Here is a 19,112-nt window from a genome sequence, read left to right on the forward strand (position 1 = left end):
ATAGTAAACACAGAATCGGACCTTCATGAGAACCTTGAAGTACCCCACTAGAAACATCAAATTCATGCAATTCAAGGCTAGACATTGTTACTTATAGTTTTCTAGACGTTAAATAGGTCTCACGCTATTTCAGTAGATTAATTCTGACCTAAATTATATTTTACGTCAAGACTTGAATGAAGTTTAAGTTTAACAATAATTCAACATTGAATTAATAAGTTGAAATACATTTCAAAGCAACGGTGAAGAAAGATTACACCACGGAAGCTTGGTAGAGAAGGAGCATCTGGATCAATTGAATAGCTAAATGGCAATGAATATTACCTGAGCTGAGGATGGTATCTGGATATTGTTTACATGTCAAACATATAGTTTTCACCTATAACTCCGGGCCTCTAGAACCACCTCCGATGAGTTTTGCGTATGTGAGTATTTAAATTTCCCCTTTGAGAACTTGAATAGTTGCAGTCGGGAAATGAAAAAGGCTTTTGTCCGCTGTGAGTAAGCATGTGAATTTTCAGTTGTCCTTTAATAGAACTCGAATAGTTGCAGTCGGAACATGACAAAAGTTTTTCTCAACTGTGGCACAACATGTGAACTTTTAGCTGTCCCTTTCTTGAACATGAATAGTTGCAGTCGGGACATGAAAAAAGTTTTTCTCCACTGTGGGTAAACATGTGATATTTTAGATGTTGCTTTGTTGAACATGAATAGTTGCAGTCAGAACATGAAAAAGGTTTTATTCCACTGTGGGTAAACATATGAATTTTTAGTTGTCCCGTTGTTGAACATGAATAGTTACAGTCGGTACATGAGAAAGGATTTTCTCCATTGTGGGTAAACATGTGATATTTTATTTGTCCCTTTGTTGAACATGAATAGTTGCAGTCCGAACATGAAAAAGCTTTTTCTCTGCTGTGGGTAAACATGTGAACTTTTAGATTTTGCTTAGTTGAACATGAATAGTTGCAGTAGGAACATGAAAAAGGTTTTTCTCCACTATGGGTAAGCATGTGATATTTTAGATGTTGCTTTGTTGAACATGAATAGTTGCAGTCGGGACATGGAAATGGTTTTTTACCACTGTGGGTAAACATGTGATTTTTTAGAGTATCCTTTCTAAAACTCGAATAGTTGCAGTCAGAACATGAAAAGGGTTTTACTTCATTGTGAGTGCACAAGTGCTGTTTTAAGGATGAATTTCGAATGCAAGAATAGTTACAATGGGGACAAGAGTGTCGTTTTTCCCCAGGATGCGTCTTCAGGTTCACCAATAAGTCTGAAAAGAAAGGGTATTTAAGCTTAGTTAGTGAAATACAGTAAAATACCATAAAAAAAGATAAGCATAAATGGTATTCTTTAAAAAAAAATCGGCTTTGTCAGCCGTCTGTTTAATTTTTTCACAACGCAATACAATGTAACAATCTATATAAATTATTTTTTTTAATTTAAAATGATCTTTCGTTTAAAGTCTTAAGTCTCCGAAAGTTCTTCACCGATTGCTTTAATATTTTGACACAACTTTGTATTCGAATACGCGTGTCTTTTTATATCTTACCTATATTTTATAGATATCACCTGTGACAGGTAAACATGTTTTTTGAAAACCAGAGCCATCTGTTAGACAAACTTGTTTTATTAACAGTGCCACCTGTTGGACGTAAAAGAAAGACGCGCTTATGTTTGTGCTAATCTGCACAGACAGACTGAGCCACAGCAATGCGTGGCGAGGTATATCTAGTATATAATAAATATGTATGTAACTTAAATAACAAACAAGAAGAGGTCTTTTGAGAAAACGGGACATATTGTGAGCAATATTAATTAAAAGTTTGCTTTATTTGACAGTGAAGATAAATTTTAAAGAAAAAACAGAATAACTAATGAACGGCAAGGACGTCATTAACAAGAATATATGTCCTGTCTTCGAAACAGGCAGGAATTCCGAACATCTAAAACAACATACCTTTGTAACCCAACTTGGAGGTTGTCGGAGTACTCTCCGCATACTGCAAACACTCAGTCTTCACGTCCGGGAGGTAGATATCTATATCTGTATACGAAATTTCACATCCACCCTCTTCTTGGGACTCTGGATCCACCTTGATGGAAACACTGTTGGGAAGACCCATTGCCTCCTGGTAAATGGTCCCAGCTAAAAATAAATAACATAATGATCACTTTCAGTTGGAACGAAATATGTAAGATCTTGGAGGTAAACTGGACCACCTACAGTAAATATCACGAACGATTATTTGACCTCGTGCATCAAAGATGTTAAATATCAAGATGGAGAGCAAGTTAATCAAATTATACAGTCAGTTATACAAGAAGTTATAATGTTATCGCTCGATTATTTTAATAATCGTTATTATTAAAATTAAAAAATCATTGTCCAGTTGACAGTTTGTTAATTGTGCTTCCTATCATATTAGTCATTTAATTACTTGGAACGAAACTGAATCGAACGCAACATATTTTGTGGATTTACTTGACATCGTGATTTAAACTAAAACAACTAAAATAATGTTTACAATCAATAACCGTGCGGCAAAAATCAGTGCGCAATAAAATTGAGATCGATAATTAAAACATATGACGGCCACTTTTTACCAATAAGACGGCAGAAGATAGGCCGCTCTGTTCCTAAAGAGAACTCAGTTCGATGTTGACTTCACAAACATGACTGGCAGTAAATACGTATTATAATATTATGTTATATTATAATTTTTCGCATATCTATTGTACAAAAAATATGTATATCTATATGGGACGTGTGGAATTGCACTAACCTCCCCACATCCTGGAAAAAATTATTATTATTATATATATATTATCTGATAAGTAGATACTCTCAATAATCCCCGAAAACCCCCCATGGACACAAACATAATAATGGATTGTCGGACGCATCGCCCTCATTTGCACAGCCAAGTAGGTTTATCAAGTATTAGGGCATAATTGAGATCTATATAGGATTGGCAGCTGGTCACCATTGAAGAATCTGCTAGACCGGGACAATACGCGCAAGTTTCTTGAAAAACTATCTATTACAATGCAACTTACTACTCGGCGCATACTGCAAACATTCCTTCTTTACATCCGGGAGGTAGATATCTATTTCAGTATATGGCATTTCACCTCCGTCCTCATCCTGCGACCCTGCTTCCACCTTGATGGAAACACTCTCTGTGTTGGGAAGATCCATGGCCTTCTGGGAAAAGGTCCAACTTCAAAACAAATTAGATATAAAACAGAACATTAATTATTTTTAAGCAATAATTATTAGCCTGAAACACCTAAATAATTTGGAAAATACTTCAAATAAAAAATTAATACCGCTGACGGGAGCTGAACCCGCAACCTTTACATTGCCGGCCAGGTGATCTACCAATTGCGCCACGTCGGCTTATTCAAATGCCGCAAAGTTATCCAATATGTACTAGTACTTTTCATACAACAATTATTGCAAACAGAGATTATTTTTGATTATTATTATTTTCATATGAGAGAAAGATAACCCAAATGTCGCCATGGTAAAAGACCACCATTCAGAATATAGAAGTTACTTTAAACGGCTTTAGCCGTGTTACATATTACATATTAATAATTGTACAACATTAATTACTATATTTCAGTGAGTAAAAAAAATACATTGGTGTCAGTTAATGACAATGAGTAAACGTAACACAAAATATGTGATGTAAAACATAATGGAATTGACTAATTGTAATAAGTTAAAGTTTTCCACTCAGTGTAAAGACATAAACTTACTAATCGCTCGGTTGGAATTTTGGACAGCTGCTGTAAATCTACAATGAACAACCCAATGTACCGTCCGTCACGTGTTAACCTGGTTGGTGTTGGGTAGCTCAATATATTATGTTGCGAATGTTGACAAATAAATTCTTGTAATAAACACGCACCAATTAGGTCTTTCTAAGTCAATATAACTGAATGAAACTACTTACGTACAAGGGAATAGTTCCAATGGGTTCAAGAAACGTCACTAGAAAAGTAGAAGTGCAAGAATGTGATAAATTTCGGGATAGATATGTGGTGTTCACTAAAGTGACACAAAACTGTATAAATGGAACACAAACACGGTGCAGTTTATACAATATTACTTCAGAAAAGAGGAGCAACATCGGTATTTTGCGATGATGCAAGACGCCATTGAAATGTCACTAGAGGTGGTCGAAATTCAAATCCCAGTTACAAGAATCCGGTTCCATTGCTGTCACTGGAACCTCAAAATTAGTTATCTGAGTAACCGATTATTTTCGGAATCTGCACCTTTTGGAATATTATTTATCGAAAAAAGTAACTAATTATTTTTAATTTTTGAGGAACCGGTTTCGTTTCATAGAAAATTATCTGGCAACCCCATGTTGCTTTTTATTGGGTTCCATGTTTATCATTGAAACGGCGATATTATTTCGATTAGGAAGCGAAATTTTGGAACGGACCCTTTTGGAAAATATAAAATGAAAAATGTATTATATGTATAGCAAACAATTATAAAACTAAAGTTGAAAGCCCGTCTTATTGAAGTGTGCGTCATCGTTCGAGTTACACACTGAAGTCGTGTAAACATATTTTTCAACTCACTTACGATTCTTAGTCCCTTCGGGCGAAAGTAGACGTTAGACGTACTTACATGTCATGGCATGTTCTTTATTTAAACAGTGTCTGAAGTTAAAAATGAAAACAAAAGGTTGGTACATACATAGGAAAGTGGAAGATATATTTATATAAAATATAATAAATCAACCCTGAGATAAGATGAGATTACATAAAAAAAATAAGACAACATAATGATAAATTGAAAACAATAAATAACTTTTTTCCACTTGTTTTCAAAAAGTGGAAAAAGTTTTAGATTTGTTTCAGTACATCATTTTAATGGAATTCCACCAAAAATTGAAATGCGACAACATCTATTATTATAAAAACTAAAGAACGCTAAAGATAAATTTCAAAAAGATCTTTAAAAGTAATGACAGATAAAAAGAGTCGCATTTGAACCATTTGGATTACAAAGAAGGCATTTGTGAAACGATTCCCAATATACTATTACAATTATTGAATTCTTCATTTCTGGTAAATCCTTACTACATCTTTAGTAGTTTCCTCATTACTGACAATCGCGACCCTTACTCCAATGTCTCTGGTGGCTTTTTTACTACTTATGCGATGTTTAAAACAATAACAGTTTATGGCAATTATAAATGAATGTGATGAACATATGTTAGAGATTGTTATTTATTTTTCTGTGGCTTAAATAGTTAAAACCGATACATTTCAAAAGCTATAAAAAAATACTATAAAACGGTTAACATAATATACGCGGTGTACGTGTGAGTTTAGAGTGTTTTGTTTAAATTTAAAAATAATTATGTCGCTAGGGAGTTAAAAATCAGCATTTTAATGTATTTTAAAATGCATCAAAGCAAAGACCCGGCTCAAATTGTATGTATGTATTGTTAGCTGCATATTTTAAATATTGGTGCTACAGTCGTGTGGTTTGCTCTTATGCCGCCAGAGGTGCGCTCTGTCGGCCAATAGGGAAACTACTCCAGTTGCCTTGCGTATCGGCCGGTAAAGAAGGAATTAACTGTACCCCCTGGACACCCGGGAACAGCTGGGATTTTGCAATGATACAACCTTACTGAATATTGGATGTTATTATTATCGAATACCGTGAAAACAATATTATATTTCATCAAAACCATTTACTTAGCGTTTCAAAAAAAAATCTTTGTTCTCGATATAATTTATCCATCAATACTCAAAGTAATTGATAAAAACCAACATGGATTCGTTACTGGAAGGTCAACTGCTACTAACCTGCTACTCTACCACAACTATATTACGGAATCTTTTCAGATTGGAAATTATTCCATAAATCACTTCGATTATTACTCACCATTGTGCTATTTTTTTAAAAAGGCACTTAAACTATTTATTCCCATATTTATTGTTTTTGTGTTTAATTCGTAGAACTCCATTTAATTTTTTTATAAATTTAATTTAGATTAAATTTGATAATATTATTATTAAGTTCTGCAATTGTTTTAGTTTTTTATTATTGTGACAGCTGTTTCGGCTTACAAGGCCATTTTCAAACTGTGGTTAGTCCACATTGAGACGACGTTTTTATACTATTTCAAATGTAAATTTTGAAGGTGAATACATTGATTTATTACTGGTTACACCGATGACATGATCTATTGTCGGTTAAACCAATCTATGTTTTCCCCTCAGTAAATGGTTATGGGTTCTTAATTATTTACTAATGACTTTATTGCTATGAATTATTTGGGTGCATTATACTGCTTGGGTTTTGTGAAAATACTAAGAAGTGGTGAGTAAATTATTTTCCGTACTTTATTAATTAGTGTTAAATTTGGGTCATTCGTTCGTTTATTGATTTCTAATTGTTCAAGTAAATTTAATCTAATGCCCTTTTTTTCTATATGCAATGGTTTAGGACCCTTGTTGTTAAGTGGGGTATGATTATTCACCAAGAGATGTTCTGCGAATTTTGAAATTCCAACACAAAGCCACTATCACAAATAATTTATTTATTTATTCACTGTCGGGAAATCGACAGTTTACATTTAATCAGTTTGTACATAAGTATTAAATAGTAAAATAAAACTAATTATGGATTTCCTCGTTGTGACTTTATTTCTACTGAGACAGCATAATATGGAATAAGTAAATTAAATTTGTGAGAAAAGAATATGAATTAAAACATTTATACAAAACAAAAGATTATATAAAACGATAATTTTTCTTTAATTTATTTTAAATTTAGAGGTTGTAGATATAAATCAAGAATAAATTATTAAACACTTTCAATATCTACAATTATTTACAAAAATCTATTAAATTTCACAATTTTATATATTCACGTGATTATTTATACTAGTGAAGTCAATCTTCAGTGAAACCTAAAAATATTAGTATAGGCTTTAACGATATCTTCAATTTATTGTTAGTAACACACGTTTATTTATAATTTTATTAAATCGGAGTATATTTTTGTAGATATGTTCCTTAAATAAATAAAACCTTATTAATGTATCTGGTCATTTAATTAAATGCTATTTTCACTTAGTAAGTAAAACAAAAAAAAATCAGTTTGATATGTGCACGACAAGACGGTACAATCAAACCAAACATTCAAGAGATTGAAGCGACAAAAACTAACGAAAACAAACAAAAAATAGATCATAATAGTACTAATCAATCCCCTTACCGTGTGATTCCCGGAACATTGTGTCTCCTACACCCCGCGCTTCATACATATAACAACTATCCCGTAATAACGTAGGAAGTTTGGCTCGTTGGTGTTGAAAATGTAATTAGTCCTATTGAAAAAATAATATCGTTATTTTGCTTGTCACCGATAAATTTACATGACATTTGGCGGCCCTGTCGAATGGGAACATTTAAAAGACGTTTAGTAGTTTGGTACATAACCGAAAGATCATTTCAAATTAGGCATAATATCGTTCACGAACTGTTATTTATTTATTTATTTTATTATAAGAACTTGTTGAACATTTATACATATTTGTGATAATTCATCCGCCATGCTAGGGATGTCCCTGTGTTATGGCGGGTGATGTTTACAGATTGGATTTATAAAATAAGTTAATTATAAGTTGTAAAGTTATGCAAATTAGATTAAAATATAAGTTGAATAGATTATAGAATTAAATTAAATAATAAGTAAGTATTAAAACTATACAAATTAAATTAAATTAAAAGTTATTAAATTATACAAATTTAATTGCATTACAAATATTAAAATAATGGTTTCTAAATGTATTTATAGTAATAAAAATAGTATTAAATATTAATAATAATTGATAATTAGTTGATAAAATTATAATCTCTTCACCCTTTTTATATATCGGGCGTCAACCGCCAATACTATAGAAATATTGGGTGCATTAAAACACAAATAATAACCAACGAGCGGCGTTGGAAATTTGCTTATCATTGATAGATATGATTGTCCGTTGGCGCTATACATCGGCCGTTTCGGATGGGAAAATAAAAAAAAAACGTAGTAGTACTTGCATAACCAAAACACTTAACTTTTTATTTATTAGGCGTCAATAGTATCAATACATCTTAAACGATAGGTCGAATCGTCGACTCGTTGATTAATATTCGTATTTAGGTATCATATTTAAACCTCTTCACGTAAATCTTTTCAATAGCGTTGGTCGTTGAATGAATATAACTATTAATTCCAACGGCTAGTTATATTTTGATACAGTACTAATACACTGATCCCTAGATTCCGACCCACCCCTTATACCCTTTTCCATTCCAGAACTAGCTCTCCTTATTTTCAATAAAAAATCCCTCTAAACAGCGTTCCCAAAGACTACACAGGCCGTGAGGGAAATTATTTTTCTCAGAGCGTGTGGGGTTAATGTTTAAACAAAAGGTATTTTAAACGTGTATATTATACCAACAAATAAATAATTGCGAATATCGTGCATTAGTCCTAATTCCTCGACAACATCTCTTTTTGGAAATTTTTCATGGGTCGAATGATAAACCAATAAATGTGGCGATTTTTATTTTTCAGATATCCAGTATAGCAAAAATATTAAGACGAAAATCTTTGGCTACTTTGATAAACGGAAATATTTTTGTATGTTTATAATGGAAACCTTTAGAAATAAATAACGCTTTAGCCGACAAGTACTGCTAGCTAATTCTTTCATAATTGCACAAGGAATATTTTGCGTTTTCATACAAAATTGTAATTGTAATTTTTTTTGAGTCCTGTGTCATCATGTATACAATCTTTATAGCATACCCAAAGATGACGAGTTTTTAGGTCTTATTTCCTATCGGGGACTTCCATGTGGAGATAATACTGAAAAGTTTAAATACGGACCCCGGCCTGGGGCTCTAGGGCCTAGGCGGAAAACCTCTGTTATTAATGTATTTGGGGGACTTAATGGATAATATTGTTACGCCGCCTGCAGAGCAAATTTCGCAATCATTCTTATTTTATAAAGGGAACTAATTATTCCTTGATGGTCTGCGTGATTTACAAAACCAGATCATCACCAATGTCCTTTTTTAAAATATTAATTTATACAGTCAGGATATTAAAAGAGTTTTCCTCCACTGTGAGTGAGCATGTGTTTTTTTAGAGCAAACTTTCGAAAACACGAAAAGTTGCAATCGATTCAGGTAAGAGATTTTACTTGACTGTGAATCACCAAGGGTGTTTTTAGATCTTCCTTTCTAGAACATGAATATTTGCAGTCAGCACATAAAAAAAGATTTTTTTCCGCTGTAGGTAAACATGTGAACTTCTAGCTGTCGCTTTGATGAAAAATAATAGCTGCAGTCAGAACATGAAAATGGTTTTTGTCTACTGTGTGTGATCATGCGATATTTGATGAACATGAATAGTTGCAGTCGAAACAAGAAAAGGGTTTTTTCTGCTGTGGGTTAACATGTGAACTTTTAGATTTTGCTTTATTGAACATGAATAGTTGCAGTCAGACATGAAAAAGGTTTTATTCCACTGTGGGAAAACATATGTTGTTTTAGTCGCCCCGTTGTTGAACATGAATAGTTACAGTCGGAACATGAAAAAGGTTTTTCTCCACTATGGGTAAACATGTGATATTTTAGATGTTGCTTTGTTGACATGAATAGTTGCAGTCGGGACATGAAAAAGGTTTTTCTCCACTATGGGTAAACATGTGATATTTTAGATGTTGCTTTGTAAAACATGAAAAGTTGCAGTCGGGACATGAAAAAGGTTTTTCTCCACTGTGGGTAAACATATGAACTTTTAGCTGTCCCTTTGTCAAACTCGAATAGTTGCAGTCGGAACATGAAAAAGGTTTTATTCCATTGTGGTTAAACATATGAAATTTAGGTGTCCCGCTGTTGAACATGAATAGTTACAGTCGGAACATGAAATAGGTTTTTCTCCACTATGGGTAAACATGTGATATTTTAGATGTTGCTTTGTTGAACATGAAAAGTTGCAGTCGCGACATGAAAAAGGTTTTTCTCCACTGTGGGTAAACATATGAACTTTTAGCTGTCCCTTTGTCAAACTCGAATAGTTGCAGTCGGAACATGAAAAAGGTTTTATTCCACTGTGGGTAAACATATGAATTTTTAGTTGTCCTTTTGTCAAACTCGAATAGTTGCAGTCGGAACATGAAAAAGGTTTTATCCCACTGTGGGTAAACATATGAATTTTTAGTTGTTTCTTAGTAGAACTCGAATAGTTGCAGTAGGAACATGAAAAGGGTTTTTCGCTACAGTGTGAAAACAAGTGAATTGTTAAATCACTTTTTCGAAAACATGAATAACGACATTCGGAACATGAAAAGGTTTTTTCGTCAGTATGGGTGCGCAAGTGCTGTTTTAACGATGAATTTCGAATGCAAGAATAGTTACAATGGGGACAAGAGTGTCGTTTTTCCCTAGGTCGCGTCATCAGATTCACCAATAAATCTGAAAAGAATGGGCACTAAGCTTAATTATTGAAGTAAATAACAACAACAAAAAGATGAGAATAAATCGTTAACTTTAAAAAATTAAAATCCGCTTATAAAATACACGATATATTATGAGCATTATTTATTAAAATGTTGCTTTATTTGACAGTTAATATTAATTTTTATAGAAAATAACAGCATAACCGATGAAAGGCAAGGACTTTGAAACAGGAAAGAATTCCGAACATCTGAAACCAACATACCTTTGTTACCTAACTTGTAGGTTATCGGAGAACTCTCCGCATACTGCAAAAACTCAGTCTTCACGTCCGGGTGGTATATATTTATATCTGTGTACGACATTTCACATCCACCCTCTTCCTGGGACCCTGGTTCCACCTTGATGGAAACACTGTTGGGAAGACCCATTGCTTCCTGGTAAATGGTCCCAGCTAAAAATAAATAACATAATAATCACATTCAGTTGGAACGAGATCTCGGAGGTAAACTGGACCACCTCCAATTAATATCACGAACGATTATTTGACCTTGTGAATCAATGATGTCAAATATCAAGATGGAAAACAGTTCAATCAAATTATACAGTCAGTTATATATTATAGTTTTAATATAATCGCATCATAAAGCTAAAAATGCTTTCTGTACAAAAAAAAAAATACATTTTCCAGTTGACAGTTTGTTAATTTTGCTTCCGGTCACATTAAACATTCAATGACTTGGAACGAAACTAAATCGAACTCGTTATATTTTATGGATTTACTTGACATTGTGATTAAAATAAAACTAAAATATTATGCACAATCAAAAACCGTGCGGCAAAAATCAGTGCACAATAAAATTTAGATCGATATTTAAAACATATGACTGCCACTTTTACCAATAAGACGGCAGAAGAAAGACCGCTCTGTTCCTAAAGAGAACTCAGTACAATTTTGACTTCACAAACATGACTGGCAGAAAAAACGTAATATTAAATCGTATTAACTGTAGGTAGAGCTGTCAAATTTACTATGTTGTAGATTTGAGTGAGTCCAACCAGTTACTCCAATATTATCTAATTGGTAGATACTCTCACTATCCGCGGAACCCCGTGGACACATTTGCACAGTCATGTAGGTTAATCAAGTATATGGGCATACGCGTAATTGAGATCTGTATGGGGTTTGCAGCTGGTCACCATTAAAGAATCTGCTAGCCCTGTACAATACGCGCAGTTTCTTGAAAACCTATCTATTTCAATGCAACTTACTACTCGCTGCATACTGCAAACATTCCTTCTTTACATACGGGAGGTAGATATCTATTTCGGTATACGGCATATCACATTCGTCCTCATCCTGCGACCCTGCTTCCACCTTTATGGAAACACTCTCTGTGTTGGGAATATCCATGGCCTTCTGGGAAAAGGTCCAACTTCAAAACAAATCAGATATGAAATAGAACATTCATTATTTTTAAGCAATAATTATTAGCCTGAAACACCTGCGAAGCGTTACAGAGTGACCTAGATAGGCTTTGCAAGTATTGTAAAGTTAACTGTCTAGATATAAACGTTTCTAAATGTCACACTATGACATTCACCAGAAACAAACTCGTAATTAAGTACTCATATTCACTCAACAATGAACCTGTCATCTCTAAAACGGAATGTAAAGACCTCGGCGTTTACCTTGATAGCAAACTTATATTTAATAAGCACGTTGACTCTATCGTTAATAGGTCATATAAAATGCTTGGTTTCGTGCTACGTGTAAGTAAAATATTCAATAATCCGCGTACAATTGTAATGTTATATTTCGCATAAGTCAGAAGTACACTGGAATATGCATCGCCTATTTGGAATCCGCAATATAAACTTTACATAGATAGTATAGAACGAATCCAAAACAAATTTATAAAATATATTACCCACAGATTCAACAATAATTTTGAGTGTACATTTGAAACTTTGCAGCGAAGACGAGCAGTAGCTGACTCAATATTTATACACAGAATTTTAAACAATGAGATTGACTGTACTGAACTTCTGTCCCTTATTAATTTTAACATACCTTTGAGACGTACACGACATACAGTGCTATTCCACACGCTAAATTATAAAACAAATGCAGCATCTAATTCGACAATTAACCGAGCTCTTCATACTCTAAATAATATTTGTCTTAACTCTAACATTGACATTTTTTCGGATTCACTGCCCAAATTCAAACGTGGCATCATGTCATTAATTTAAAGAATTCAATGCGCATACATACAGACACACACACACACACACACAAACACTCACACATACATTACACACGTCACACACACACCTATAAACTACACAAGTCACCTGGTAATTAAGGAATAAACATACCACTTAGCAGACATTCCAAGGAAACATATCATAGGTACACAACATGAAGTATCTTATTCCTGTATATTGTTTCATCTCTGTAAATCATGTACTGTTTGTTTCTATAATATAAAATAAATAAATAAATAAACACCTATATAATTTTGAAAAATCTTCAAAGAAAAAATTAATACCGCTGACGGGAGCTGAACCCGCAACCTTTAGATTTTTTTTATTTTTTTTTTTATCTATCAATATAAAGTTTTTTACGTGTATTTTATCGACATCTGTCTCACTAGGGTTCAACTGTGTCGAGACAGACGTATTCAGATACTTAAAGAATATTTACATGCATGACTAAATCAAAATACATATTACAAAGTTGTATACATTTTAAACTATGGAGTCAATAGATGGATAATAGAAAGATTAGGTACAGGTACGACAATATTGTAAAAATATTTGCAATATAAATGCATTTAGTTGGAGGAAGTAGTTACAAAGGGAAACTAACTAACTAACTAACTAACTAACTAACTAACTAACCATCACGCCGTTTCTCCGCAGGGGTAGGCAGAGAGGACGGACCGCCAAACAACTCGGTCTTGGCACACACTCCTTGCCTCATTCACATTCATACATCGTCTCATACATACTCTTCTATTATTCTGACTCTTGACATGGCCCGACTCGAGTATCTGATTCACTTGATCGTGCCATGTCTTCCTCGGGCGTCCCCGACTTCTGCTACCATTCGCAATTGCATCATATATCCTCCTTACACTCCTATCTTCGCTCATTCGCTCTACATGCCCAAACCATCTAAGCGTCCCTTTCTTAATCTTACTCATTACGCTTACATCAGCCTTGCACTCTTTGCGGACCTCCACATTCCTCACACGATCAAACATGGTTTTACCACACATACGCCTCAGGGATCTCATTTCAACAGCATTCAATCTACTTTCATCCTTTCTTTGCCAGTTCCATGCCTCACTTCCATACATCAAGGTAGGTACCAGCACTCCGTTGTGGACTGCTAACTTCGCTTCTTTGGACAATTTTTTGTTAGCGCCAACGGCGTTCAGTCCTCCATTAACGGAATTACCTGCATTAACCCTTCTTTCAATATCTCTGTCAGCCTTCCCATCTCTCGTAAACATACTTCCTAAATACACAAACTCATCCACCTGCTCCAAGTATTCCTCAAATATGGGATTTTTATAAAATAATTGATTCTAATGTTTTATTTTGAATTTGAATTGTTGTTATTGTTTACGTGTAATTTGGTTTACAGATGTTTGCGATAGTGGGACGCCCAATGCTTGTGATCCATTCCTTTATTTCATTTTGAATTTGGTTATTGGCTCTCTTTGTCAAATCGTAGCTGGTAGTGTATTGTATAGTTTGCCAGCTGGGTATTTAAAATGTTTTTGCCCAAAGGTGGTTCTGGCAAAAGGAGTTTGAAGAAGTTCTTTATTTTTGGCTCGGGTATTGTGTATCGTTTGAGTTGGTTTGTGTAGTTTTTTGGTGTAAATTAATCAAAATGGATCTTGCAAAGAGCTGTTTTATGTCCATAACGTTGATAGTATTGAAGATAGTATCAGTGTTGGTAGAAAGAGGAATTAAGAGTTTGAGAATTATTTTTATGATTAATTTTTGTGCTAATAAGATAGATTGCGGGCCAGGTGCTCTACCAATTGCGCTACGTCGGCTTATTCAAATGCCGCAAAGTTATCCAATATGTACTAGTACTTTTCATACAACAATTATTGCAAAGAGTTGCTTCATTATCATCCGAGAGATAGATAACCCAAATGTCACAATGGTAAAAGATCACCATTCAGAATATAGAAGTTGCTTTAAACGGCTTAAGCCGTGTTCATGACCAGATGTGGTAGATATTAATAATTATACAAAATTAATTACTGTATTTCAGTGAGTAAACAAAAAAGAATTGGTGTCAATTAATGACAATGAGTAAACACAAAATATGTGATGTAATTGGAATTGACATAATGGAATTGACTAATGTAATAATGTAATTGGAAATGACATAATGGAATTGACTAATTGGAATAAGTTTTCCACTCAGTGTAAAGACATAAAATTACTAATAGCTCGGTCGGCATTTTGGACAGCTGCTGTAAATCTTCAATGAACAACCCAATGTACCGTCTGTCACGTGTTTGAATGTTGACAAATAAATTCTTATAATAAACACGCACCAATAAGTTATTTCTAAGTCAATATAACTAATGAAACTACTTACGTACAGGGGAACAGTTCCAATGGGTTGAAGAAACGTCACAAGAAAAGTAGAAGTGCAAGAATGTGATTAATTTCGGGATAGAAATGTGGTGTTCACTAAAGTGATACAAAACTGTATAAATGGAACACAAATAGGGTGCAGTGTATACAATATTACTTCAGAAAAGAGGAACAACATCGGTATTGTGCGATGATGCAAGACGCCATTGCATAAATAAACAACTCTCTAGATCGATATCTTCGGGCTTTTTGTATGGCCCCATTTTGTCACCCCCTTAACCACAGACGACCACAGATAAAACGGTCGTTTGGTCCAGACAGGTAAATATATTGTGGACCATAAATAAATCTCAAAGCCATTTAAAAAAGTGCAAACATAGACAATATAACTGCACCCAGCTAACATCGTTCATTCACTAGCCCAAAAATTTATATTTTAAAAATAAAAATATTGGAATGCAGGAAAAGGAAAATAAAAAAAAAAACCCACAGCAATGCACACATAAAAATACTTTTTATTTTCAAAAAGACAATGGACAGTAATACAAAACAGGGTCAGTACAACCGATGTATTGAGCATTGATTTATCATTGAAGTAGAAGATAATACTAATATATCTAAACAAAACATGAAACAGAACAAGACACAGAAAAATAAATAGTAACGGTCTCAACTAGGAATCGAACCCAGGATATCTGTCTTACTGCAACAACTTAATTGGATTTAATTTGACCTTGCACAAAAATACAAGAATATATACACAAAATACATATTCAACGTGTTGAAAGATATTCATTATGTCAAGTAATAAAAAAAAGAATTAGAGGCAGGGCCGACCCTGTGCAGGCGCAATTAGAGCAGTCCACTTCGGGCGCTGAATTTCCAAGGGTGATAATACCTAAACCAACGTAAGATTATCTTTCATAAAAACCACGCTACGCATACATACAAATCATCAAAATATAATTGATTACAGTGATCGCCTATCTACTACCTAGGGCCTAGGCATCTACTGGTTTTGACAAAGAGCGCTAAAATTTTACTTGTGCCATGCGCCATTTGGCTCAGGGCCGACCCTGGATAGACGAACAACAATAGTAACGCCTTTTGACTTTTACATGGTATAATTTAAATCATAATACATAAACCATAATATAATAAATAAAAATCGTGTACATAATAAAAGCTTGTAAAGAAATATAGCTTGTAAAACAACAAAAGATATTATGAAATAGAAGTTAAGAACATGTAATTAATATTTCTATTTTGAATACTGACAATTCGTGGTGGAATCCATTATCTATAAATAGTTTAAAATAAAGTGAAATTCGCGTCTGTCTGTTTGTGCGCTTAGTTCTTCTTAACTATGCGACTGATTTCGTTAAGGTTTTCAGCATCATTTAGAGAAAATTTTCCGGAAGGCTTAGATAAATAACACATGCATTGACACATATTGATAAAAAGCAGAGAAAAGTCGATATAAAGATTATTTTTGGCCGCTTACATTGCTAACGCTGGCGAGACCTTATGAGAATATCAAAATAATGTAATACGGAATTTTTTACCTTTAAAAGGCCTACAGAAAAGTCTGTTATAACAAATTTGAGTGTAAATAATTATTATTGCTACAGCACTAGAAGTTAAATTCTCCTGCAAGGGTTTCATATAATTTCCACAGCTTTGTTGTCAGCAAACATCATGGAAAATGCTGGTTAAATCTGAATACTTACATGATGCAATTCTGGAGAGGTTTAAATGACCTTGTTTGATGTAATCGTGGCTTTGTTTAGCAGTTTTAGCATCCTAATACGTATTATAGTATCGCGTCGGAATACGGATAGGTCTGAAAAGGAAAATTAATTAAATTATTAGCCAATGAAGTACATTCAGGAATCAGGAACATTGTATCAAAGAACGAGAGGTTAGTACCTGTATTTAACAACGGGTTCGGGTCTTTTTTCCAGTTAGTGGAGATAGACAGGATATTATATGATGACTGGAAGATTAAGCGTTGCCAAGCATTCTTTTTTAATCCCAAAAGTACCGTATTTTTGCTTTGAATTGCGAAATGACACCCACAAACAAACGTATTTCTTGCTGCTTCTTGCTAGCACCGGATTATCGAATCCGTCTGAGCAACCTTTAACACAACACGGCATTAATTTATCACCTTGAAGAATTCTAGCACGCATCATTGTTTTTAGATGGGTTAGACGATTTTCAAAATTCAAAATATTTACGCTAAAAACTTCAACTGACTAACTTTCGAAATGGCGTCTTGGAAATTACCGTTAATTTTTATCGCAGCATAACACATGCTTAGCTTCTCTTTCTGTTACACAAGTCGCTATGGTAGAGAGCGAGAGATCAAACTACAATTTTTGCTCTGAGCCAATGAGATCTGAGCTTTCAGCCACAACAGCTTTGTCTACAAGAATTTGGGTATTGAATAACTCCTCCCATCAGGGTTACAAGGTCAGACGGGAGTTGTACGCCCCTGGACTAACTCGTTAATAAACCACTCAGTAGATCGATATCTTCGGGCTTTTTGTGCGTAACAAATTGGGGAAGCGATGCTGGATGGCGCAGAACCGATGCCCAGTACTTCGGGGGAACTTTCGGAACCAGTACCCAGTACAGAGGTTGTACATCCGGAACCATGGTCGAGAAGACTTCGACCGAGATGAATCCTTCCCAAGAAAGATACAAATGGTCTTATGTGAATAGTGTAAATAAAATAGTGTGTAATAATGGAATATTTATATTTAAGAAAATAATTGTAAACATGTAAATTGTATAATATGAGTCTAAAATTTTAAATGTATTGTCATTGTACTAGTAACGTTCGATTAAAGGGGGGAAGATGTAGTGTATGGTAACTCTGACAAGCGATCGGAACTACTCGGGAACGCCGAGCATTTCCGATCGGTTTACGCGGACGGCAGTATAGCTTGGCCGCCGTCAGACGAGAAATCACCCCACTAGCAAACTGACGTTATCATCCTCTATTGTACAAGCTCGGTTGTAGTAATCATTTATCGTAAATAAATCTGTAACGAACCTTTGAGAGTTTTAATAATATAACGAACCGTGAGCTATATTTAAAGTCCTGGAAACAATTAATAACTACCGACAACAGAACATCACACTTACTTTCCGTTACGGGAAGCGTACGCGAGATATACGCAATTGGGTGCGAGTCTTGACTCAGTACGGCGCCGAGGGCTATATTGCTAGCGTCCGTCGTAATGGTAAATTCCTTGTCAAAATCGGGGTATCTTAATACAGGAGCGTTCATTAGCAGTTCTTTACATTGATGAAACGCTTTAACGAATCGTTCTCAATTAGTATCAATTTTAACACCCTTTCGTGTGCATTTGGTTAGTGGTTTAGTAACCACGCTTAAGTTTAATAACTTTATTATTTATCAACAGAGTGCATGTCGAAAATTCGCTCCACTTAATAATACAAAATCTGAAGCCTACAAAACCTAATATCCATAAAATTTATCTATAAACATGTCCCCGAAGATCAGTGTAGAGAATAATCGAAGTTTGTGAAATATTAACGCTCTTATTTTACAGAATTTACAAGTGTTTAATTCAACTGTGAAGTGTCAGAGTGTTGTTGCCGAAATAATAACCTGTCATTCTAATCACTGTAAACATACCTGTGTGAAAATAAAAACAAATAATACGAATAATCGAAGTTTGTGAAATCTTAACGCTTTAATTAACCAGATTTACAAGTGTTTAATTCAACTGTGAAGGATCATAGTGTTATTGCCGAAATAATATCCTTTTATTCTAATCACCGTAAACATACCTGTGCGAAGAAAATTTTATATTACTCTTAATTCCCGGTTAACCAAAAGCGGCCGATAGCCCAGTGGTGAGCGAATCCGCACATAGATCCGGAGGTCCCCAGTTCGATTTCTAGTAATACTAAGTTTACTTTCTTAATTCCTTTTTTTT

At 34.2% G+C, this 19,112-nt stretch overlaps 1 protein-coding gene across 1 annotated transcript; it reads right to left on the reverse strand.

Annotated features, from left to right (window-relative positions):
• Positions 1–253: 253 nt before the first annotated feature.
• On the reverse strand, positions 254–4,021 carry LOC149409283 (uncharacterized). The gene is made up of 4 exons (XM_089649988.1): positions 3,972–4,021; positions 3,067–3,230; positions 1,967–2,155; positions 254–342 (listed from the first exon to the last, which is right to left on the reverse strand). Exons 2-4 carry the CDS (start codon positions 3,206–3,208, stop codon positions 254–256), a joined length of 420 nt encoding a protein of 139 aa, XP_089506114.1. The 5' UTR covers positions 3,209–3,230; positions 3,972–4,021.
• Positions 4,022–19,112: the final 15,091 nt, after the last annotated feature.

Source organism: Hesperophylax consimilis, unplaced genomic scaffold (genome assembly GCF_061612785.1).
Source record: "Hesperophylax consimilis isolate HC1 unplaced genomic scaffold, BYU_Hcon_1.0 scaffold_32, whole genome shotgun sequence".
NCBI lineage: Eukaryota > Metazoa > Arthropoda > Insecta > Trichoptera > Limnephilidae > Hesperophylax > Hesperophylax consimilis.

What these genes read in the sequence shown, in the direction of transcription:
- LOC149409283 (XM_089649988.1), bottom strand. Translation starts at nt 3,208, where the DNA reads ATGGATCTTCCCAACACAGAGAGTGTTTCCATCAAGGTGGAAGCAGGG. An exon ending in TTTGCAGTATGCGCCGAGTA is followed by an intron (nt 2,156 to 3,066) that starts GTAAGTTGCATT and finishes ATTTATTTTTAG; the next exon opens with CTGGGACCATTTACCAGGAG. An exon ending in CTCCAAGTTGGGTTACAAAG is followed by an intron (nt 343 to 1,966) that starts GTATGTTGTTTT and finishes AACAATATCCAG; the next exon opens with ATACCATCCTCAGCTCAGGT.